The 25,856-nt window shown below is 46.1% G+C and overlaps 1 protein-coding gene across 1 annotated transcript in view; it reads left to right on the top strand.

Moving 5' to 3' along the window:
- Window positions 1-20,990, top strand: part of NOL6 (nucleolar protein 6) — a 55,774-nt gene extending 34,784 nt beyond the window's left edge. The window contains exons 20-26 of the mRNA XM_020796454.3: window positions 288-440; window positions 3,078-3,175; window positions 8,453-8,577; window positions 10,401-10,490; window positions 13,569-13,769; window positions 18,531-18,632; window positions 20,655-20,990. Coding sequence (XP_020652113.3) covers window positions 288-440; window positions 3,078-3,175; window positions 8,453-8,577; window positions 10,401-10,490; window positions 13,569-13,769; window positions 18,531-18,632; window positions 20,655-20,804 — 919 coding nt within the window. The 3' untranslated portion in view covers window positions 20,805-20,990. The remainder of the gene's footprint in view (window positions 1-287; window positions 441-3,077; window positions 3,176-8,452; window positions 8,578-10,400; window positions 10,491-13,568; window positions 13,770-18,530; window positions 18,633-20,654) is intronic.
- Window positions 20,991-25,856: the final 4,866 nt, after the last annotated feature.

The following is a 25,856-nucleotide window of genomic DNA, read 5'->3' as shown; positions in this document are numbered from 1 at the left end:
CCCCCAAATTTGGAACCTCCCTGATTCCAAGGCAAGATTGTTTCACACGACAGAGGTCTCTTTCTCTGAGAGGTAGGGCAGGAATGGGCAAATTCTAGGGGAGGACAGTCCCTGGGCCAGTGCCTCTTCCTTCCGAAGGTGGCGCAGGGGTTTGCAGGGTAGGAAGGGCTCCCGAGCTTCTCAAATGGCTTTGGTGGGCTACCCACGGATGAGACGATTCTCACCGGGCATCCTTGCTGCAAGGAACGGGGGGCTCAACCGGTTTGCTTCTCCCCCCTCGCTTCCAGCCTGCAGCAGCAACATCCGGCTTTCAGCGGCACCTCCCGCCTCGCCAAACGCTGGATCAGTGCCCAGATGCTGAGCGACGGCCTCTCAGAGGAGTGCGTGGACCTGTTAGCGGCGTTCCTCTTCCTGTGCCCGGCGCCCTTCATGGCACCCAGGTGAGGGGTGTGTGTGAGATGAGCACGATTTTTGGGGTTTGTTTTTGGTTCGTCTGTTTTACGAACGCCTTGTGCTTCGATCTTGGCCAGAACAAACCGCGTCTTCTGTCTCTAGGGAGCCGTTAGGATGTCATCCCCTCTCTCTTGTGGTCCATCCCCAAATGAGAGAACCTATCAATATTCCCTAAATAAGGTGTGCTTTTCTGGATTAGGCCAAGAGGACTCGGGTCCTATGCCCCGTCTACAGCGGGGACCATAAGCAAGAAGAGGAAAATGTAGTCAGGCCTCTTCTGCAGTCTTTGGCTCTCCAAGGGATGCCAACACCTGTAGATACCCAAACAAGGTTTATGGGTCTTGTAGTCCACAGTTAGAAGTCCCTAGGTTAGGGAAATACAAGGTAAAGATAACTTTGAATTCAGGAAGGGCAAAGTATGGCCCTGCAAAACCTCAGTCCCCCAATTATTATTATTTTGTCCAAAAAGTGTGTTTTGCACCTTTCAGAGGGCATGCAGAGGAATCTCACTGCATTTTCAGCCTCTCCCCTCCCTGGGTCTGAGAGGTAGAGAATCCACCAAGGTAGTTCCCCCCCCCCAAGAGAACATTGCATGTAAAGCTCTATAATCTCTCTAGGTTGAGAGCAAAGTCCAGTTGAAATGCATGCGGGACTTCCTCTTTGCCGATGATTCAGCTGTTGTTGCTCATTTTGCTGAAGACCTCTAACAATTCATGAATCGCTTTAGTAAGGCCTGCCAAGATTTTGGACTAACAATCAGCCTGAAGAAAACACAAGTCATGGGCCAGGGCGTGGACTAACCTCCCTCTATTGCCATCTCCACGCAAGAATTGGAGGTTGTTCATGATTTCGTGCACCTTGGCTCAACCATCTCTGACACTCTCTCCCTAGATGTCAAGCTGGATAAACGCATTGGCAAAGCAGCTACCATGTTCTGTAGACTCACAAAGAGAGTAGGGCTCAATAAGAAGCAGACGGCATAAACCAAAATCCAGTTCTATATAGCCTGTGTCCTGAGCACACTCCTATACTGCAGTGAACCCTGGACCCTTTGTGCACGGCAGGAGAGGAAGCTGAACACCTTCCATATATGTTGCCTGCAATGCATTTTTGGGATCACCTGGCAGGACAAAGTTCCAACTAGAGTACTCCTAGAATGAGCTGGAATCTTTAACATGTATACATTACTGAAACAGCAATGTCTACATTGGCTTGGGCATGTCATGAGAATGGCTGATGGTCGGATTCCAAAAGATCTCCTGTATGGAGAATGAGTGCAGAGAAATCGCCCCAGAGGGAGACCACAGCTGCGTTACAAGGACATCTGAAAGTGGGATCTGAAGGCCTTAGGAATAGACCTCAACAGATGGGAAAACCTTGACATCTGAGCGTTCAGCCTGGAGGCAGGCAGTGCATCATGGCCTCTCTCATTTTGAAGAGACCCTTGTCCAGCAGGCCGAGGCCAAGAAGCAGTCCCGAAACCAGCAAAATCAGGGAGCCAGACAGGAGACAGATTGGATTTGTCTTCAGTGTGGAAGAGATTGTCGTCACTCTCGAATTGGCCTTCTCAGCCAGACTAGATGCTGTTCCAAGACCTCCATACAGAGCACTCTACCATAGTCTCGGGACTGAAGGATGCCTACTAGAGAGAACATGTGGGACCTTTATAAGTTAAAAATAGGTATCTGATGAGTGGTCTTCGGGATGGTGCTTTAGTCTAGTCCTGAACAGGCACATTTTGACAGCTCGCCCCAATTGTGATCCATTGTCCTTTTGTTGCTGTTGTTTCCAACCCGATAGTGGCTATAACAGAGTTTTTGAGGTGTGTGAGAGGTTCAGGAAAGTGTTCCATCCTTGTCACTCACGCACCCCGGTGTGTCTCCATGGCCGGGCCGGGCTGGGATTTAAAGCCATATTTCTTGGGTCCTCGTTGGACAATGTCCACTGCACCACACAGGTTCGCGAGTCCTCCTTCGGCTGGACCAACGGGTTAAATTAAATGGAGCGTCTCTCTCTGGTTTGAGATTACCCGGCACCTTTGGTACTTTTTTTGTTTCTCTTTTAAGTAGACCCAAGGCGGTTTTCATCATTCAGAGCACAATGTTTCAAAGCTAAGAAACATGAAGTCTGCAAATACTGAAAAGGGTCAAACAAACACCACAGTGAAAGACAGTAAGGAAAACCAGCAGCGAAAAGGCATTCAAAGCCTGAATGCACAAGGTCCATATAAAAAAAACCTGCTCAGGCAGCCCATCATTAAAAACTGTTTGAAGAAAAAGGTTTTTGCCTGCTTGCAGGAGAGAGACTGGATTGCAGTGGGAGGGAGTTCCAAAGTCTCTGGGGAGTAGTTGCAGAGAAGGCCCTCTCCCGTGTCCCCACCAAGGGACCTGTGAAGGTGGCGGGACCGAGAGTAAGGCCTCTAATGACGATCTTGAGATTGCTTGGGGTCAAGCTGTTTATGGCTTTATAGGTTAGAACCGTCACTTTGAATTCTGCCGGGAAACTGATGGGCAGCCAGGGGAGCGGCTGCGACGGGGATTCATATGTTCCCTCTAACAGCGCCCGTGTGGTGTTGCGTGTCTTCTCCTTTGCTCTCCTTCTTATGCTCTATTTCCTTCTCGAAGTTCTCCCCAGGTGGGCTTCCTGCGCTTCCTCCACCTGCTGGTCACCTTTGACTGGAAGAACACCCCCCTCATTGTGAACTTGAACGCCGAGCTCAAAGGTGAGGTCGTGCGCCGGGCGATGTTCTGCCTCCCTTTTCGCGGGGGCGGGTTTTGAATTGTTTGTGAGTTTTCAGGCTCAGCGGGGGGGGGGGAGAGGTCCTTTTTCCTCGGCGTCTCCTTGTGGAGACTTGCCTCCAACAGAACAGAACAGAAACAAAAGTGGGGGGGAAAAGCAGCTTTACGGCTTGATGGATCCAGGTTTCCGGGATTCTTCCACCTTCTTGCTCAGGAATTCGGTTACCTGAACTTTTGCTCAGAGCAGAGCCCAGGTGGGTGTTAATCCTTTTGGACCGTGACTGCTCCTTTTGTTTTTAAAGAACACCCAATTTTGCCCTGTTAAAATGACTGTAAGTATGGATCGTCTTTTTCTTTTTCTTCTCTTCTGGGAGATAAGCCGGTGCTTGCTTTTTTTATTGTACTCATTTATCCGACTAATGCCTCTTCCTCCTTCCAGGAATCAGACTAAAGGCAACTCACATACAAATTAAAACAGATAATTAAAAATACAGTGGTGCCTCGCTTAACGATTGCCTCATTAAATGACGAAACCGCTATACGATAACTGTTTTGCGATCGCTTTTGCAATTGCAAAATTATGTTTTAATAGGCAAAATCCGCTTTGCAACAATTGGTTCCCTGCTTCGGGAACCGATTCTTCGCATTACGACGTTTTGCTGATCGGCGGCTTCAAAATGGCCGCCCGCTGTGTAAAGTGGCTCCCCGCTGTGTTTTTGGACAGATTCCTCGCTATACAGGCACCGAAAATGGCCGCCCCTATGGAGGATCTTCGCTGGACGGTGAGTTTTTCAGCCCATTGGAACGCATTGAATGGGTTTTCAGTGCGTCTCAATGGGATTTTTTATTTCACTTAACCAGGATTTCACTCTACAGTGATTTCCCTGGAACGGATTATCCTCGTTAAGCGAGGCACCACTGTAGCTACAGGTACGTGTAAGTATTCATAGGAAGAACAAAGGGAGAAGAAGGGAATCCTGGCATTATGTACATGAGGCTGGGATAGGTTTTGCAATTTTTTTGTTGAGTGCTGTCAGATTGCTTCCAACTTAGGGAGATCCTATGTCTCCTGAAGGTCATATCATTAATAGCCCTGCTGAGGTCTCGTAAATATAAGGCTGTGGCTTCCTTTATATAAAGTCAGTCCATCTCATGTCCGGTCTTCTGCTGCCTTGCGCTTTCTGAGGCATCCTTGTCTTTCCTAGCTAAACTTGTCTTCTCACAAGAAGGCCTTAATGTTTCCTACCTCTACTCTTTTCTTAGTTCAAAATTGGGTTTCCAACTTCTCCCTGCAGACGGTGCTTGTCCCATGAGGGCAGTTTCCCACCTCGAAACTGGTGTAGGAGACACAGAGGAACCGGCCTCCCAGCTGTACCGTAACCCTGATCTTGCATGTGTTGACACTTTTGAGATCTGTTCACCTCTCCTGGGTCACCTCTAGTTTAATTGAGGACAACTGTCTACATCCTTTGCTAACAATTTTTGCAAGCACATTTATGTGCTGTGTCAAGAAATATTTCCTTTTCTCCATCCTGAGCCCATGACAAAATCGCTTTGCCAGGAAGGAGCCTTATGCCGCAATGGTTAAACGGCAGTACTGCGGTCAAGCCTCTGCTCACGATCTGATTTTGATCCCAACGGGCTCAGGCAGCTGGCTCAAGGTTGCCCCAACCTTCCAGCCTTCCAAGGTGGCTAAAATGAGTACCCAGCTCAGTAGGGGTGGGGGTGGGGTGGGGAGAGAGGGCAGTGTGCACAATTGAATTGTGAACCGCCCAGAGAATGCTTTAAGCACTATGAGGTGGTGTATTAGCAGCATGCTTTCCTGTACTTGTAACTCTACAGTCGTTTAAAGAGTTGTTCATGTATTGAAGACAGGAATCTCGCACCTGGTGCTTGTTTTTCTTGCAGGTGAGACGGTCTGTTCTCCCCCCTACATGACTCTATTTTCTTTTTTCAAATTCCAAAAAAATTCTCTGAAGCACCTTCTCCATATAATACTAAATAAAGATACCCAGTCTTGTCTTTTTGAGGAGTTGCTCACAGATTAAGCTTCATTAGGTAGAACTTTACTTTTCTGCACCTGCTGTGCGTTATATACCCTTTCATAAGAATTTTATCCTTGATCGTATTTTGAATTGCTCCCCCCCCCAAAAAAAGCTACGAGCTGTCTTGAATAAGCCTCACTTTCAAAGCTTGGATATAATTAACTGCAAGAAGCATAGTTATCAGTCAGTAGCTGTTGCTTGCAAAGAGGCCACATAATTAGTAGCTGCAAAGTTACTTTTTAATGTCACGAGTGAGACTTATGTTACTTAGGTGTAATACTTAGAGCTTTCCCATGTTGTTGTGGGGTTTTTTTGTGGAAAAAAGGGAATTTGAAGACATTTTGGAGATACTTTTGACAGAAACTTTTGAGGCACGATGTCCTAGTAGGAATCTTAATGGCAAGGGAAATATTTCTTAGTTTTTTCTGCTGCAAATATTTCCAAAGTGCATTATCAGATATAGCCATAAGAGAGCACCAGAGAGTATTTCCTGGTATTTTTCTAGTTGGTTGTGCGAACTTAACTCAATGCATATGATAAAATGCAACATTCCAAGTTTCCTGCATGATTAAAACAGCAACCTGGCTACAGAGGAATAACAGAGGATGCAGTGAGCTCCTTTTAAAATGCAATATGTAACACATAGTAGCAGTATAGAGAAAATGACATCCATTTTAACAAGACTGTCCTCAGAGCATCATTTTTCAGCAATGACCAACGCCACCCACGCCAATATGCCTGCAAGAATATCTCAGAGGCAGGAGTGGCTTTTAAGTGTGGCTGTTCTCAAGTTAGATGCTGCTTTCTTTCTGGAGCAGGTGCACCATGCAAAGAATTTTTGTGTCTGAATTGGGCTGTCAGCTCCATGCCTTTTGCATTCAACGTCTGCAAGATGACCCACTTAGACTAAGTGGCTGGGAAATGGCAAAGGGTTTTTTTTTGTTGTTGTTGTTCTTAATGTTGAGAAAAATGCATGGGAGAATGCCACCTTTATCCTGGTGGTGGATTTATATTCTAGTAAAGGACTTCGGGCTGGCTGGATAATTCAGCGGTGTACGTCTCTGGCTGCAGAGCCCCAGAGGGTTGGGGCTTTGATTCCCCCACTGGGCCTCCAGAGAGAAGAGCCAGCCTGGGTGGCCTTGGGCCAGCTGCACAGGAATCCCAGAGCCACCTCCAGAAGAAGGGAAGGGCCGACTCGTTCTGAGTACTCTCTACCTCGAAAACCCTAACAAGGGTTGCCATAATACGTCAGAACTGACTTGGTGGCATGTGACGGTTATTATTTAACGGAGTAGCCTCCTTCCAAGGAAAGGGTCTCACTTTAGAACACCTGCAGATCACGCAAGGGTGCCCAGGGCTCCCCAGGAAGACCTCTGGAGCCTTTTCTTGTGCACCTCAGCACCTTAATAGTGAATTATCTGAAGGACTTTGGACTGGGAGAATCGCATCCTGCTCTGCTTCCCTCACCGGTCTGTCTTCCGCTTTGTAATCTGGCAAGGGGTCTTCCCCCCCTTTTTTTAACATATGTTTTTTTCACAGTGTCGTTTTGGCTTTGATACTGTAGGTTTTTCTTGCTCACATTTCTGGAGGAACCTAGATATACGGCTGTTTAGATGTGTGTCTGTCCTGTTCTCCCCCCACCCCGGTCGCGACAGCATGATGATGTGAAGGCATTTAACTAGGATGTTTGGAATAACACCGGCAGACATCGACTCCCTTGGCCAGGCTGGGAGCATAGATCAGAGGAGCTGGAAAAAGAGCAGATAGCATTGTTCCCAGTCCGCAAAACCAGAGGCAGGTGGGAAGAGCAAAGGTTATCTCTTCAAACTCATGGCTCGAAGAAGCAGCTGCCTGCCTGCTGGACTCCGAAGGCTGCCCTCTGCACGGCGTATGCTGAAAGCAGGTGTGTCACAAGAAGAAGCATCTGTAGCTCAAACAAGCTCAGGAGGGTGCAAGACAGAAGCACAATTCTTTCCATTCAAATATGATTCTGGCAAGTCATAAGGGTACGCCTGCAGGTCTGTGAAACTCTGGCCTTGCTGTGGCAACAGATTCTGGTTCTACCCTGCATTTCTGAATAATTGGGGGAAAAAACAAGCAAGGTTCAGAGTTTTGGCTTCTTGAGAATCTCACCGTTTGCTTATGGGGGCCAAAAACGGACAAGCGAGTTTCAGACCTTTGTGGCTGCATTTGACCACGTGAGCCGCCCCCATCGGAACCTCAGAACGCAGAAAGGCAGCTGATTCTGATTTCTCTGGGTCGAGACTGTGTGCCCTGCCTGTCCCCCGGAAGCTGTGCTTAGCAAAAGTAGAACAACTTTTTTTGGAAAGAAGCAAAGCCGTGGAAGTATACATGAGTTTGTATAAGAGCTGTAGTGGAGTCCGAAGTTTTCCACCTTTCTAGAATAGTCCACTGAGAAAATGGGCCTGATCTAAGCACCTTTCTTGTGTTGTGAGTTGGGTGGCTTTGTGTATCTATGTGTGTGTGTGTGTGTGAGAGAGAGCGAGAGCATGAGAAAGAACTTAATCATTCTGCAGACTGTATGCATAGCAACCTTTCTAAACTTGGTGCCCTTCAGATGCATTAGATTGCAATCTCCATCATCCCCAAGGCAGCATCGTCAATTTGGAGGGGACCGTGTTGAAGGTGGAGAACCTTGGTCTGAAGGCTCGGATAGGGGCCTGTGGCCTCCATAAGAGAAGATCTCATGATCCATAGGATCCCCACCAGTTCTGCGGCTCTCACCCTTTTTGGGGCATAGATGGGCACGAGCATCTCCCCCGAGAACCCGGCGCCTCCGTCAGCCCCAAGGCTGGGTTTAATTCCAGAGACTTTTTCACGGTCTGCATTTCAGGGATGGATAAATCACAAAGCAAAAGCATGGTGTTCAAAAGAGCACCATCGTTTACCTTAAAAGCTTTTGCACCGGGAGCAAGCGGTGTCTTAGAAGAAACCCTTCTCCCTTTTAAATTACGAGATCGAGGGTATGAAAGATGGGGAACGACGAAACAATAAGGAATATGACCTTCTGGGAAAGCCCAGATTTGAGCCCAGAAGGGCTGGATTTGGATCCAGGATCGTTGGTTTCTTACCTCTTACCTACCCGGTGTACCTTGTGAGCCTGCGGTTGACAGAAGCACGATGGAGGTTCCTCCATTACTGCCCTTTAGTTAGTCTCATTTGATGCTATGTTATCCTTTGTTTTGTTGCATCCAGATGCAAATTATGTGGAGATCCAGAACCATTTCATCGCTGCCCGGCCTCACCTCCCCGTCATGTTTATCGCAACCCCAAGAGATCAACGTAGCTCGCTGTGGACCAAGGACAAGCCTTCAGCCCAGGTGAGCTGAACCTCCTCTGCCTTTGTGTGCTAGTTACCTAGACAGGTTAAATATTCCCTCCTTAACCTCTGCTTGTGGTGGCGCTGAGGGTTAAACCGCAGAAGCCTCTGTGCTGCAAGGTCAGAAGACCTGCTGTCGTAAGATCGAATCCACACGACGGAGGGAGCCCCTGTCGCTTGTCCCAGCTCCTGCCAACCGAGCCGTTCAAAAGCATGTAAAAACGTGAGTAGATAAATAGGTACCACCTCAGTGGGAAGGTCACGGCGTTCCGTGTCTAGTCGCACTGGCCACGTGACCATGGAAACTGTCTATGGACAAACACTGGCTCTACGGCTTGGAGACATGGATGAGCACCGCGCCCTAGAGTCGGACACGACTGGACAAATTGTCAAGGGGAACCTTTACCTTACCTCTGCTCGGTTCTCTCCCACTGCCTCTGGGACGTCCCAGCCTTCTGCCCCCTTTAATGAAACCAAACAGGTACAGGGGTGTCCTTGTGTGGTTTGCTATAACATGGTTGTTGCTGTTGGCTGTCCAGAGGTGGGTGAGATGCTGGATTTGTTACCCTGGCTTCAGATTCCAGGTGGGGTTTCTTTGCCAATGGTAGCTTCAACTAGAGAATCGTACCGTCTGGTCCTTTTTTTCTCACCCTCCAATGTAATGTTAAAGGTGTCCTTCTCCCCCATGTGTACTGCTTCAGACCATAGTTAGGGTTTCACACGACTGAATCCCCTCCCTTACAAAACTCTCCATGGAAAGCTACCAGAGCAAATGTTTGGATCCAGCATTCCTTGATTTTATTTAAGGTTTTAACAACTTATTTTACCTCCTCCCAGGTGTTTGGAAGGTGGAGAGTGCGACTCATATTTTGAAAAAAAAAGGTTTTTGTGTTATTGTTATCAGAATGCATACATCATGGCATGCATAACATTCAGTTCCTAAAATAACAAATCCATGAGGTGAGATTAAGGGATTTCACAGAGTATCTGTTCACCATGAATAAACTGAGAAAGTCTTTCCCTCAAACAGCATGGAGAACCATCCTCTTCCTTTGGGTTTAGAACGTGTATAAATGGGTACGATGTTCTGTCAACGTGTGTGCCATTCCCACTTCCTCATAAATCCCGGGTTTGAGCAGTTTGAGCTTTTCTGTTAAGTCCTATGTACCAAATTTTGGAAGGCTGAGCAGCAAAGCAGAAAATTGAGATATCAGCTTTTCATGTAATAAATTTGCTTTTTCTCCTTGTCAGCAAACCAAGGAAGAAGAATCTAATTGGTTTTTTTGTTTTTAATTCATTTCCCCCATTCTCAGGAAGACTGAGTTTATACCTTTGCACCTATTAATGTATGGTCTTGTCTTGACTATCACCTTTAGGTACTCTCTGTAAACGCTACATTATTTAGCTAAAGGTAAAGGTTCCCCTTGACATTATTCCAGTCGTGTCCAACTCTAGGGCGCGGTGCTCATATCCATTTCCAAGCCATAGAGCCAGTGTTTTGTCCATAGACAGTTTCCGTGGTCACGTGGCCAGTGCGACTAGACACGGAATGCCGTGACCTTCCCACCAAGGTGGTACCTATTTATCGACTCTCATTTTTACATGCTTTCGAACGGCTAGGTTGGTAGGAGGTGGGACAAGCGACGGGAGCTCCCTCTGTCATATGGATTCGATCTTACGATGGCTGGTCTTCTGACCTTGCAGCACAGAGGCTTCTGCGGTTTAACCCGCAGTACCACCATGTCCCGTACATTATTTAGTTTCCCTTTAATTTAAAAAAAACCACAACTGCCCTTCTCTTTCTGCTCTCCCTCCACCCTTCAGATCTTACAGCGCCTTCTTGTGTTGGCCTTGGAGTCTCTTCGGGCTTTGGAACGGCAGCTCATGGACCCTCTGGGAAGCCAGGATGTGAAGGTACAATGAGGCTCATTTAGATTTAGTGCAGTGGTTCTCAACTTCGGGAAAGCCAGATGTTCTTGGACTACAACTCCCAAAACTCCTGGCCAGTGCACAGCTCATGGTGAAGGCTTCTGGGAGTTTTAGTCCAAGAACATCTGGTCACCTGAGGTTGGGAAGAACTGATTTAGTGGGGAGGGTGACCAGAACATGCCTGAGGTTCTGTTTGTAAAACTGGGTGTACTCATTCTTTTTTTAATGGAACAGAAGAAACTTTATTCCTTAAAACCCTACATAATCCCAATAGATCAATAGCAATGTAAAACATATATAGCACTAATGTAGCATAAATATCAGATGCCATCGCTTCCCTCCTTTCTCAAGACGTTTGATGCTTGGCTCGTATTTTCTTGGCTGCCAAAGCAAATTTGGCTACTTTATAGGCAGTGGGTACATCCGTACCTATAAGCAACGTCCAGAGTGGAGCCGGGGGGGGGGGGGACTCTGTTAGACAGAGGTCTGAGGGTACCAGCATGGAATTGACATCTGGGGTGCTCATATGAAGGGGCAATGTGAGAAATAGTGGGAAACATCTTCAACCTCTCCTGATCCACAAATACTGAACCTTTGATGAAATGGGACATTATCGTATTAGCTGATGGCATATGCTTGAAAATGCAAAGCTGTGGATGCTTTTTGTCAAGGAGATGTACAAAATAATTATCCAAAAAACCCCAAAAACCTTGACAGTGATGACCCCCAGCTTCCCAAATGTGTCACTCCAGCTGTAGCCCTTTTTTGGTGGGGCTTACCCCCCCACTTGTTTTGTGAATGTTTGGAGGCCTTATGACTCAGCTGTCAGCATCTGTTGAGATGTGTAGATGGCATCTGCTCTTGTGTCAAGGGGAAGCTGCTGTATAGCATCTGACATTTGGCTTGTGTCTCTCAGGAGAGCTGGCCAGAGCACAGCAGGGTGGTGGTTTTAGTTCCCCCTCTGTCGAGCAAGCAAAATTCATACTCAGATGTTCGAGAATTGGTCATAAGGTTCCCAAGCTGGTACTCCCCAAGAGAGAGTGCGTGAATTCTGTGTGATCCAGAATATAATGGCAAGAGGTCTCAGGGAGATATATATATATTGCTGGCATCTCATAGCAAAAGTTTCATCCCTGTACTTGAATGTGCAAGAGCGAATTGAATTTGATTAGAAGCTAAAAGAAATCAAAATATCCAGAAGTAAAAACAAAATATTGTTATGCAGTAATTTTTCTTAGCACTATCAAAATGAATGATGGGCCCGAACCAACATTTTGCTGGTTCGTGCCAGTTCGTTTACCAGACAGACAGGTGCTTGATGGTTTCCAGCCCTGCCTCCCCCAGCACATGCCCGCTTAGAGGCAGGGCCCAGAGGAGGCGGGGCAGGGAAGCCAAGGTGCTGCCTCTGAGCAGGCGTGGGAACCACCAAGTGCCTGGTAAACGAACCAACACAAACCACCAACATAGGGGTTCGTGCCCGTCTCTAATTAAAATGTTATGAACATGACATGGGCTTCTGAGTACTCCAGGAAAATCGTCTTGTCACAACAGCAGCAAAATTTAAGGGAACAGGAAAAGTGCAAAATGTTCAAAGGTGGGACTGGATACGTCGGCTGTTGTGCGTCTACAGGAGGTTGAATGCTGGCGTGGTCGGATCCATGCGAAGAACGAGTGTTGGAAGTGTCCTTTATTAGTGTGAGGTTGCTGCCGTGTCTCTTTCTCTCATTGATCAAAGGGATGGCAGAAGCTTTTGAACATGTTTGAACAGGCGCTTTCTGTGTCATCCCATAATTTTTGTGCCATCGTGCCTAACACAGGGAGTTTGTGCCACTTTTTTTTTTAAACTTATATACCGCCCCATAGCGCTTCAAGCACTCTCCGGGCGGTTTACAATTTAATTATACAGGCTACGCATTGCCCCCCCAGCAAGCTGGGTACTCATTTTACCGACCTCAGAAGGATGGAAGGCTGAGTCAACCTTGAGCCGGCTACTTGGGATTTGAACCCCAGGTCGTGAGCACAGTTTTAGCTGCAGTACAGTGTTTTAATCACTGCGCCACGAGGCACTTCTGCAACTCTTGAGTGACAATAATCAAGGGTGTTTTCCAAGTCTGTTTTTTGTTTAGTTCTGAATGTTGCCCCTGACCTTTGACCCCCCTCCCCATATGACTACCGTTAAGCCAGTTTGCAGGGGGGACACTTATAAACAACTTACTGAGCCATGGTTTAGGATTCTAAGGCAGCGATTAAAGTCTGTAAAGGTGGACAAAGAGCACCAAAGTTCAAGAAGAAAAAAAGCAGTAGGCCTGATGCTGACTCCAAAAATGGATTGTTTACAAAAAAACCTGGCTTGTTTCAGCGTGAAATGCCCCATTCCAGGAGCTGACACGTTTTGCAGACACACTTTCTTTATTGATTTGATTTCTATCCCACCCATCTGACCAGAGTCACTTTGAGGGGTTCACAGACGAGAACAATTACAAAAACAAACGTGCCATGCATGACCAAGGACGTTAAATGAAATCAATAAATTAAACTGAAGAAAACCCTGTGCCAAACACGCAGAACCTTCCGGCTGTCTTGCAATTAAAAATAAATAAATAAATCTGAAACTCTCCCTGTTTCGAACCCTCTGCGGGACCTCACACTCGCTCTGACCTCTTGGAGCAGACTGATCCCTCTGGGTTCTTCTGTTCAGATGTAGACATAATCCGAGCAGCCACCACGTTTCTTGAAATGTTTTCCATGGGAGAGACTGCCTTTTCTCAGCTCTGGCTCTTTCTCGATGTCTCCTAGAGATTTAAGTGACCCCCATCCGCTGGGCGAGTCCTTAAAGCAGTTGAGTCCCACGCTTGGAGTCAACGGGGCAAGGCCAGGTTCCTTCAACCACCTACAGAATTGGCTGGGCTTTGAGGCCCAAATATCGGTGCTGGAGGGGGGGGATCACTCTTTGCAGGAAGGAACAAGGCTGGTCAGAAAGACTTGGCTTCCGGCCGTGCTTTGGGGCGGCGCCTGGCGTTGTGTTCCGTTCTCAGTGGCGCTCCCGGGTCTCCCTCCCTGCAGATGGCCTTCCGGCCGCCTTTGGATCTGTACGACATCCTGATCCACTTGAGACCCAAGCAGATCCCAAGGCACTTGGAGGCGGTGGACAGGCCCGTCAAGTCCTTCAGCCGGGGAACGTTGAAGGATGATGTTGCGGTGAAGGCCCTTTCGTTCCCGGTGGTGGATTACGACCCGGTGCAGAACTACCTCCGGGAGCTGCGGGTAAGTGTGGTGGCACTTGAGAACTGTGGTGGTAGGAGCTAACTCTCAGCGAATTAGGGGTGATGGTCTTCCTCCTCTTCTTCTTTGTATAGGTTTTTAAAATGTTCTTAGCCACCCAGATTGTGGCTAATCTTAGAGTGAGATTAAAATACTGTATGAATGAGTGAGTGAGTGAGTGAGTGAGTGAGTGAGTGAGTGAGTGAGTGAGTGAATGAATGAATGAATGAATGAATGAATGAATGAATGAATGAATGAATGAAAGAAAGAAAGAAAGAAAGAAAGAAAGAAAGAAAGAAAGAAAGAAAGAAAGAAAGAAAGAAAGAAAGTGGGGCATTGAGCAAAATGTTGCCATGTGGGCTACTCCTGCTTGGCCTCCCAGTCAGCTGACCATGCTTTTTCTAAGGATGCTTGGTGGCATTTCCCCACCTACCTGGCTTTCTAGGATACCTTCCCACCTGTCAGTGTTCAGTGGATGCTAACCATGCTCTGTCTTCTTTGGGTTTTCTCTCTCTCTCTCTCTCTCCTGGGAAAGGAGTGACTGGCTTTTTTAAATGCAGACCTTGCGGCAGAAATGTTTGACTTCTCAATATAAAATCCGACCTTGCCGATGTTCGGGGCTCAAGAGCCAAGGGCCTCGCACATGACCCAATATTTGAACTATTTACTCTAAGCCCCAGTTATATACCATCTCGGCTTGGTGATGAGTTCTGGAGAATTCCAGCAAGGATGTTAAGCAATCCAGAGCTTTGTTTTCTGTGTGTGGATCTTATAGATTTTTTTATTTTTCTGTGGGGGCTCTGAAGAACTCGATACCATCCCTTTTGGGTGGACGTGAGTTGTTCTTCCTATACAAGCATCCACATCCAGTGCTTAAATATAAGAAACATGGGGAATGCTTGCTATTTAAGTAGGGGGATGTTTGGTTTGTAGGCCGGCCAGCCGGCTAGCTTTGGGGACTCTTCTTCAAAAACCACAATTCAGAAGCTCTTGAAATGGCCCCATCTGGGTGTCTTGAGAGAAAGGCGAAGCACTCCCGGGGGGGGGGCAGAGGAGGCCGATCTGGATGGAACCTGTTTTCACTCATGGCGAAAGGTGGAGAGTGACGGCTTGCAAAGGCTCTCTCATGTCATTCGGTTCCCTCCGTTCCTCTGTGGCAGAACAGGGGGTTTGCCTTCCTTTGTGTCCGTCGATTCCCTCCACCTCCTTCCTGGAGCGTTTGGTGGCAACCGCTCTGTAGCAACATTGTGGTTTGCCTTTAGCAATCTATTTTACACTTTAAAAACCCCCACATAAGTCCTTCCTAAAAGTGACACGAAGGCTCATCTACCCTCCCTGCCCTGGGAAGGATCATCTTATGCTGTGGAATGCTTCCTTAATATCTGTCCAGGATCCCGTCCCCCCCAATTGCTGAATTCTTCCTTGTTAAAATTCTGTGCAGCTATATTTTTCTCTCTCTCCTCCGGTCCTCCGTTTGCCCTCTCCCTGTAAACAATAAGCTCTCAGAGGACAGGGAAATGCCACGTGGACATGGGAATTGCTTTACTGAAACGGCAGAGGACGACTGGCTAATTATGAGTTGCTTGGTGTCCAGGTGTTGCTTGCTTCTAGCCACTCAAGCCCAGCCACGATAATGCTATGTCCAGACTGTATTGCCCTGTGGGGGTTGGACTTGATGGCCCTCTAGTCCCCTTCCAAATCCGTTATTCTATGATTCTTAATCCACCGCACCTTCCACCCACCCCAAAGATTGATATGGCAAGTGGTGTGTCTTTGACGGAGAGCCACCCTGTGCTAGAAATGTCTTGGCAAGCATCGGTCAATTTCAGTCTCTCATCTGACCTTGTCTCCCTTTTTCCCCATAGCAGCAAAGGCCAAACAAACACGACCAGGCAAAGGGTTTAGGACGTTGGGGCTCCAGGGCCTTGTTATCCCTTCCAGACAAGAATGCGAAATGGCTGGTTTTTGCTGCGCATGCCCTGATGGGCCTCCAGTTGGTCGTAAGGCCCTTTGGGGTTCTTGTTGGTGGGATTCTGCACCATCTCCTCCGTCCAAGGATCTGAAAGAAATCACATACACACATATTTATTTTATTTTCCACATTCTCTGCTTGTCTTGGGCTGTCATGTAAGGATGTGTCCCTGTAGACCAAGATCATCCACACTGTTGTATTTCCAGCCACCCTGTCTTGGACAGGAGAAAATTTTTTATTTATTTATTTGAAAATAGGGTTCTGGAGGAGAGCTTTGGAAAAAAAAATCTGGACTGCCCGTAAGACAAACAATTGGGGCCTAAATCAAATCAGTTCTAAACTATCTCTGGTGGCAAAAATGCTGAAGCTGTCCTCCTTTTGGCACTTCCTGAGAAGGTGAGATTCTGTGGGAAAGAGCATCATGCTGGGAAAGGTGGAAGGCAGCAGGAGAAGAGGAAGACCAGATACGAGATGGATTCTCTCTCTAAAGGAAGCCACCAGATTGAGTTTGCAAGAGAGCTGAGCAAGGCTGTTGAGGACAGGACATGTCGGAGAGCGCTCATTCGTGGGTTGAGGGCAACTCTGCAGTAAATATCAAAAACAACATATGTGTCGGAAATGTTGGGAGTTGTGGATCAGTCCATCTGCAGGACACTAAAATGGGCCGTCTACCAATGATCCAGAACTATTAGAGTCCTGTTTCTATTTAAAGTTGCAAGTCTTGACTGTGACGTGTTATTTCCAGTTCACGTCACGGGTGGCACGTTGGACCCATGAATTGGTTTGCAGTCGGCAGCGGCTGAAATCTTATCTGTGGCTAAGAGGCTGGAGACGAGGAGTCTGCGTTCAGAGATGAACCTTCAGTTTTTCACGTCTCTAAGCAAAAAAAAAAAAAAAATTAGAGATACTGGTAGATTTTTACCTTTGGCTACATGCTTGATAAGGATGGAGCTTCCCTTGTTTTTGAACAGTCACATTCCTGCCAAAAATGGGAGGGTTGAGGAGGGACGAATCTCATTTTAATTTGATGACATTTCAAAGGTATTCCACCACTCATTCGTTCTCTTCCGTTTTATGGGCAATAGCGATACTCCTCTGAACCATGTCGGCTAAACATGATCACTTCAGCTTAGATCTAATACATAGCAAATGTTCATTAATCAGGATTAATGCTGTGGTAGCCAGGCTCTGAGGCAGCTAAGTATAGGAAAAAAATGAAGATTGATATTTTGTGGTGGAATTGGTTATGGGAAGGGGTGGAGAACCTTTTCTCCCCCTCCCCAAATCCTGTAGTGTTGGCCGGGAAGGCTGAGGCTTCTAGGAGATAAAATCCAAGAACTCTGGAGGGCCAGAGGTTCTGATCCAGCCTGTAGGATCTCCATCTCCCTCTTTGCCAGAAGGCCAGTGGCTCCCAGAGGCTTGCATTCGGCGCAAGAGGGAGGCGGAGGGCAAGAGAACGGCATCGGTCAATAGAAAAGAAACACAGGCCTTTGGTCAGAGGGGTGTGTTCTATCATCAGCACATGAAATAGGTCCCAGTTATGATACTTTTGAAGCCCCCTTTGTTTGTTTGTTTATTTCCTTCCTGTTCCTTCTTTCTATTCATCATCAGCTCCTTCCTTCCTTCCTTCCTTCCTTCCTTCCTTCCTTCCTTCCATTTTTATACCACCCAGCTAAGAGTCAGATGAAAGCAAATAGAGTAATATAATAAAAATAAACAATAAGCCATAAAAGACATACAGGGATAAGATCGAATCAAGTCAAAACCGAAGAGCCCCAGGCCATAGCTGGATGGGCAGCACACATTGAACTGATTTGTGTGAGATGCTCTTGAGAGCCTCTGTCAAGGTCATTGTTTTAAGCATCCTCTTAGAGGTTGGGAGGGAGGGAGGGAAGGGACTGGCGCAGCTCAACCGGGAGCTCATTCCAAATGGCTGGGGCCACCGCCGAGAAGACCCGATTTCTGGTGGATGCTTTTCTGGCCTCCCTCGGTGTGGCAACCCAGAAGCGCATGGCCTGGGAGGATCTGGTGGCGTGGGTTGATGTTCTCGGACAAATGACGGAGGACTCAAAGGTATTCCGTGAAGGGCTTTATAAGTAAGAACCAAGACCTGGTTCTTCAAAAGTGTTTAGAAGAAAGAGGATGGTGACACTCCCATCAGCACTGTCACCACCTTTCCTACAAGGCGTAGGGGCCTGGCTACTAAGCGGGGTGCTTCTAAAAGTTTAAATAAATAAAAATAAATGAATCCCAGGGAATTAGATTTCATCCCCTGACAAGATGAACACGAGCCCTGGGATTAATAAATGAGACCAACCATGGTGTTGCAACCACCGAACTAGCTATGAAATGAATGTCGCAACTTTTCAGAGCTTAGAAATAACCAGTAAAAAATTACAAAATTACCTGTAACTAGTTATTACTTCTGTCTTGTGAGTGTAACCATGCTGTGTTTCAAAGGTAATGAGACAAGTAGGAAGGTAGTTAGCTTTCCTAGCCCCTTTTGAAAGTTAGTTTTCCAAGCCGTTCTTAGAGTTGTTTGAATAGGAAACAGTGAGGTTTTATACAATTCTGTTATCTGTCGTAAGATGAGAAAGGGGGGGGGGGGGGGAAAGCAAAGCAAACAAGGAGCACAGTGTGTTGAGTTATTTTTTCCCCAGCATGGCATCCACTAATAACAACAGGTTCAAACTATAATAACAAGAATGAATTTGGAGCTGTGTATCTCTCTCTTAATCGGGGATAGTGCCTGTCCTTCAACCCTGTCTCTTATATGTTGTTGTTCTCCGCAGCAAGCTTTCAGTGACCTTGCCCTCTTCTTCTACGACAAGCACGGAGGAGAGGTCATCGGAGTCCTCTGGAAACCTTCAGCCTTTGAGCCGCAGCCTTTCAAGGTGAGCGCTCTCAGCCCCGGGATTGAGGGACCCCTGTTAGGAGCCGTATCATTCCTCTGTATCCAAAGAGCTGTAGAGCAAAGGGAGGCGAGGCGGTTCCCGTGGGGAAGGGATGCTGTTTTTCAGGCCTTAGCAAAAGATGGGCTGGACCGATGCAGGTAAGGATGCAGGCTGAAAATGGAAAGATGCTCCTCCCTGGGAGAGAAGCCAAGGAGGAGCATGTTCAGCCAGAAGCTGGTGGCAGGGGTGGGCAAGGCGGTTGAGAGACGGAAGGTATGTGCTGACCTTTTGGCAGGAGATGAGGAAGGAAGGGCGGAAAGCCCCTGATTCTGGAGCCCAGCCAAGCCGCATTTGCTGGCACTTTGGCACAGTTGCTGCCGAAGTGGAGAAAACACACTTCGGGAGTAAGAGGATTCAGGCGACGGCACGGCTGCGGTATTCCTCCCACCCGGATTGCAGAACACACAACCTTTAGTGTAAGAATTTCACCAGCAGACGTGGGGAAAATTAAGATCTGGTTTGTGTTGCTCCCTTGCAGGTGGCTTTTACAAAGCAAGTTCCAAAACAATCCCCCACCAACTTGAGGATTTTTAACCCGTTGTGCGTTTTGAGTGGCTCCTGCATGTCGGCACATTTATAGGTTAGCAAAGAGGCAGTTTGTAAACCTTTCAAGGAATGGCAAGGTCTGCTCTCAAATGGGTCAACGCTACTGAGACTGGCCAGCCGAGCGGCCCTTGAAAGGGTAGTCAAGTCCCCGTTTCTGAGCTTTTTTCAGATACACACGGCAAGCCAAGGTTAAAGAAAAATCTTTATTATAGTTCGGTGGCTGCACTGACAGGCAATGTTTTGCTGTGATGTAAAAACAGCCAGATAGGGACGTGTTGGTACTGTGGGTTAAACCACAGAAACCTCTGTGCTGCAAGGTCGGAAGACCAGCAGTCGTAAGATCGAATCCACACGACGGAGTGAGCTCCCGTCGCTTCTCCCAGCTCCTGCCAACCTAGCTGTTCGAAAGCATGTAAAAATGCAAGTCGATAAATAGGTACCACCACGGTGTTCCGTATCTAGTCGCGCTGGCAACGTGACCACGGAAACGGTCTTCGGACAAAACACCGGCTCTACGGCTTTGAAACGGGGATGAACACCGTGCCCTAGAGTCAGACACGACTGGCCTAAATGTCAGGGGGAACCTTTACTTTAAAAACAGCCAAGCTCCACAAGGTCAGTTTGCTGGTCTTTCTTGATTGGCAAGGGGTGTCACGATCCACCTCAGACTTCCTTGCTCCTTCTGAGCTTAATCACAACTTTCCTAATAATTGTGGGGTGTCTTTTCCAAAGCAGCAGTATTGTTGTTGTTGCTTATCTCTGTTGTAATGCAGAGTATTGGGAGCCCCTCAGTACATGACCTTGGAATCATAGTTTGGGTTCTAAACTGTGATGAGTCCGAAATGTGACTGAGGGGCTGAAATCTTGTCGTTGAGCACAGTCAGAAGTAGACCCATTTGAATCAGTGAGATCTAAGGAGGAAGAGACTGGGCAATCCCCCACTGGTTCAGTTGGACCTAGGTCAAGGTCATGGTTCTGCTTGACAATTTGTCCAGTTGTGTCTGATTCTGGGGCGTGGTGCTCATCCCCGTCTCCAAGCCGTAGAGCCAACGTTTGTCCGAAGACAAGTTTCCGTGGTTACGTGGCCAGCGCGACTAAACATGGAATGCCGTTACTTTCCCACCGAGGTGGTATCTATTTATCTACTTGCATTTTTACATGCTTTCAAACGGCTAGGTTGGCAGGAGCTGGGACAAGTGTGGGAGCTCCCTCCGTTGCCTGGATTCGATCTTACGATGGCTGTTCTTCTGACCCTGCAGCACAGAGGCTTCTGCGGTTTAACCCGCGGCGCCACCACATCCCTTATTCAGTTGGACCTATTCTATGGCAGCCTACTTTGCTTCAGGACGTCAGCCGTTGGTGTCTTTAAGCTGAAGTTGAACCTAGAACCGTTTGTTTCTGTCCCTTCTGCCACAGGTGACGAGCATGAAAGGACGGATGCTGTCCTCTCTCAGCGCTGAGCCCATGACTGTTCCCAACGTGGAGGCCATTTTGGAAGATCTTGAGATCTTGGGCGAAGGACTGGTCCAGTCAGTGGAAGCTCGCACAGAGAAGTGGTCGATCTAAAACCTCATCGTCGGCTGCCCCATCCAGACCATGCCTACCCATCCCGGGTCTTTCCATCCAAGAACTGGATCTTGGTCTTTTACGAGAAAAATATTTTTTTATTACACAGAAACTTCTCTCTGTCTTGTGTTCTTCTGTAGACAACTTCCCATTGAGATCACTCTGACCCCAATTAAAAAACAACAACCTCTTTTACTAGAGAAAAAAAAACTGTTAACTTTCCTTCTTTGCCTTTCAGGACCAGATAAATAATTGACAAGTTGCTTTTTATTCCTCAGGCGGAATTCTAAGGAGCGCGTCATTCCCTCCAAAAGCAGTCCAGGTATAAAAGGATGTTTTCTCTGGAACTTTTTGACACCTGTGGTGACATGCCATACAAGAGCGCCCGCTATCCAAGTCATGATCTAGTTTGAGGCAAAAGGACTGAGACACCTTATAAAGCTATCCAGACAGATGCAATTCCTCCAAAAACAGGGATATCCTAAAGCCGGTACATTCTGTGTCCCTTTCTCAAAATGGTTGGACATTAAGGCAGAAAACCCAACCGCTACCTTGAAGCTTTCCCGTTTTGGTTAAACTCCTCCTGGACATTTTGTCAAAGCAAGGTACGGGGTTGCCCCAGCACTAATACAAGGCCCTGTGCCCTCATTGTCTTTATTTATGGGGTATTCTTCCCCCTTTTTCCTTGCACAGCCCAGCGCACGTGGGTTCCTGCAACCCATTTCACCTTTCCGATAACAAGGAACAGGTAAGGAGTGGATTATTTAAATGTGCACGGTGTGCAAACAGAGAAGACGCTTGTTAAACGCTTCCAAATATAATATTTTTTTAATTAACACTTATAAACTTTGGTTTTTTTAAATGGTTAACTTCAGCTGGAGCAGGCATTGGCTGTAAGAGACTGGAGCCAGCCTTCCTTTATGGTGTCTCGGGGCTCTGAAACGGTAGCAGGCACAAACTTCCCCAGCTTGTAAAACGATAAAAAGGGTTGGCCTGCTGCTCCCAGGATGAATCAGCCAACATGGCCATGTGAGTGGTTCCAGGGAGCCCCCCCCCCCCAAAATAACTTTTCTGAGCTCTAGAGTAGCCACATTGACACCTGATAATTCTAGGAATTGCACCTGAAAAATGTTAGTTTGACAAGCTCTGGAAAAGAGAGCAAGGAGAATGAAGATGGAGTGGCATTCTGTTGGAGTTTTTGCAACCTCGCATGCGGCCTTTAGGAGTTTTGGCTTGGGGAGAGCCTTTCTGGGCTAAGGTGACTGTCAGCCTATCCAGAACTAGCCGATCAGTCCTTAGCTGGCTCTGAATTCAGAGCCGTGCCTCTCTGCTGAGTGCTTTTCTCCCCTCTCTTTTGAGTCGTTTGAGGTCTGTTGTTGGAGGCAGTCAGTCTGGTTGTCAGTTTGCTGTTTGATCTGTTCAGCTGTAAGTAAAATGACACATTTTTTATTCTTTCGCCTCGCTTAACGAGGGCGCGAAAACGCGCGCGGCCATTTTCGGCCATTTCCGGGCTTCCGGCGGCCATTTTGGCCGGCGAACAGCTGATCATCGGGCGAAACGCTTACCGGTCTTCGCAAAGCGAATTGTGCCCTATAGGAAAAACGTTAAGCGATCGCATTAGCGATCCAAAAAAACTGATCGCTATGCGATTTCGTCGTTATGCGGTGCGCTCTTTAAGCGAGGCACCACTGTAGTTAAAATCATGTCATTGTTGTCCTTTTTTCCTGAGCCTTCCACTTGCAATACGAGGATGATAATAATGCCAGCCCCCCCTCAACAGAATCTGTTGCAAGGCAGGCTTTTAACAATCACGACTGGAGTCCCTGAATGCTCTTTTAAAATTAAGTCTGTTTTTAAAATTTTGAACGTTTTGAATCATTCAGTGTCTTTACATCACTATTACAGTTTAAATGTCTTTTGATGTATAATTTGTTGTCTTTTTAAATCTGTTCTTTTTAATACTGTGAGCTGCCTTGAGTTCCCTTGTTTGGGGGGGGGGAGGCGGCTTATAAAGAAAAGAAATAAAAGCAAATTCCATATTTTCCATGTATAAGACTATACTTTTTTCTAAAATCTGTAGACTAAAAATTGAGGGTCATTTTGTACATGGAAGTAAGCTGAGAAGAGAACAAAAACAAGTGGAGGGGAAAGCAGGGATCAAAGTGATCCTGCAGCGCTTTGATCCCTTTCCCCTTACATTTGCTAATCCCCACTTAGATTTCTTAATTTGGGATTAGAAAAGTGGGGGGCGTCTTATACATGGGGACATCTTATACATGGAAAAATACGGTAAGTTAAGTCAGGGTGAGATAGGGTGTCAGTTGGTGTTTTTCAGAGTTCAGTGAGAACTTGGACCTGTCCACACTCTACCCACTACACTAAACTGCCTCTCTATATGTCTCTGTGGTTGGGAGACACTTCCTTTTCTGCCCACCTGTGCAACGCACAACTCCTCCCTCTCTCTCTTGTGGCCATGTCCAGTTGCCCAGTTAATGTCCAAAGCCGGTAAGCCAGAACCATATAAGATGAGAAGCAGAACTGGAATTTATGAGAAATCTGCCTCTCATCTGCATGCGTCTTTTACTCCCTGCCCATTAACTGGCAGTAAATCTGTTAAAAGCAAACTTTCTTTGCAGGTCAACTCAAGCAATGAAAACTGCCCTTTTCCCCTCAGGGAGACTTTTGAGAGCTTCTGGCAAACACCAGCCTGACAGGAAAGGTTCACCTCGCAAGGTTTATGTCTTGGCATGTCTAATTGCCCAACTGTGTTATTTAATGCGGAGTCTCTAACAACTCTCCTATTGTCTCAGCTCAATAAGACGGTGAGGATAAGGCAGCTCCCTGAAAGGGCTTGTTTTTGGATTTGGCTTGCAAAACGAAAATCAGAGTCGCTTTCGTGACTCCCACCCCCCCCCCAGCCTTTTGCTCCTCTTGCAACAGTGGGAGGGGGCATGTTTCAGACACCCCCCCCCAGAGTCGTGTTTGGTTGCCGAGTCCACATAAAATTAATTCTGCAACACCCGCTGTCTGCAGGGGTGTCACCTGGACGGCTTGCGCAACTTCCTGCAGCTAATTGCAACCAATTGACAAAGTGCCGGGGGACATCCGGTTCGGGCCGTGAACTGTTATACACACACACACACACCTTTTTTTTTTTTTTTCAATGTTTTTTTTTATTTTTAATTTTTTAATTAACATATCCATACATAACCATTTCTCTTGTCTTTACATAGTCATCATTTTCCTATTTATTTCTACCCCCTTATCCCACCCCCCCCAAAAAAAAGACCATTTAATTTTAAATCTGCAACCATGAGCACACCTTTTGGAGTTTAACCAATATAACATTATTGGCCCCCCCTTCTCTTACCCATCTTACATATCCCAACCATTTCTTTCTTATCTCTAATGTTTTTTCTTCCCATACCTTATCCTGTGTCAAAATCGACAGTATGTCTGATTGAATCCATTCATATAAATACCAATTCCATCTTTCCAAAGTCCATTTTGATGCATCCTTCCACCCATAAGCTATTACTGCATGTGCTGCTATAATCATCGCTTTAAATAAATTCTGTTTAGGTTTTTTTACTTTATCATTCCCCAGAACTCCCATAAACAAGATTTTCCCAGTCAGCTGCAATTTAATATTACACACGGCGTTCACCTTTTCTAAAATCAGCTGCCAAAATTCAATAACCTTAGGGCATTCGCACCAAAGATGTGCATAATATCCCTTACTCCTCTTACAATGCCAGCAACTTGAATTCAAACCTTTTATCATATAAGACAACTGAGGGGGTGTCCTATACCATTTCAATATTAATTTCATCTCCAATTCTCTAAATTTATCCATTTTGATTTCCAATATGCCTTCCATTAACCCATCTATTTCGTATGCTGACAATGTCATTTCTCTTTCCCACTTCATTTGTATTGTCCCAATCATATAATCTTTATCTGTATTTATCAAGTTGTACAACTTCCTTGCAATACCCTTCTTATTATCCTCTTTATTATTATATAGTTTTTCTAGCGGGGTATCCTCTTTATTTAGTATTCCAGAATACCTTCTCTGTTTCAAAATATTATATAAAGCCATAATCTGTAACCAGTATTGTCTTCCAACTTGTCCTACTACATTTTGTGCCGGAATCTGTGTCCCCTGAGGGTTATATAAATCCTTCACTCTATAATAGCCAGTTTCTTTTAGTTTCTTCCAAAAAGTTTTCTCAATTTTCAAATCCTCACCTAGTGATTCTAGTGGGGTCCATTTGGAAAGACTTGGCATCCAATTAAGTTGCCTTTCCCCCCATATTGTTAGTGCTGTCTGTCTTGGGCCTATTGTATTTTTAATGTCGTTTTTAACCTTCTGTGTAAATATTCCAAATTTACCTACTCCTTTATTTATTATATCCTCCCATCTTACCCATTTCTCCACACTTTTCCCATCTAATTCCAATAGCATTTTTATTTGAAAAGCTTCGTAATAGCTTTCCAAATGTGGGAGACCCCACCCTAAATCTTCCTGTGGTGAATATATTACCCTCTTTACTATTCTAGCTTTCTTCTTCCCAAAAACCCAATTTTTTAATTCTTGATCCCATACAGCTAATTGTTTTTTTGGGATGTACTCCGGGAGTACCTGAAATAGATATAACATCTTTGGTATTATAAACATTTTTATTGCCCTTATTTTCCCTAAAATACTTATATATCTATTATCCCATTCGTTTAGTTTTTCCTGTATCCTTCTCCAAGTTATTTTATAATTAGTTCCCATCAAATTTTTAATACTTTTTGTTATTGTTATACCTAAATACTTTAATCTCCTAATTCCTAATTTCATACCTGTCAGCTTTGCTATTTCTTTTTGTTCCTTTAAATCTATCCTTTTAAACATTATTTCTGATTTCGAAATATTTACTCCTAAACCTGAATATTCTTTAAACTCTTCTAAAATTATCAGTAGTTCTCTTATTGCATCAAGAGGATTTTGTAACACCAATATTATATCATCCGCATACAGATTTAATTTAATTACCTCTTTCC

The sequence above is a fragment of the Pogona vitticeps genome, chromosome 2 (genome assembly GCF_051106095.1).
Source record: "Pogona vitticeps strain Pit_001003342236 chromosome 2, PviZW2.1, whole genome shotgun sequence".
Lineage (NCBI taxonomy): Eukaryota > Metazoa > Chordata > Lepidosauria > Squamata > Agamidae > Pogona > Pogona vitticeps.
This window is presented reverse-complemented; position numbering and strand designations above follow the sequence as displayed.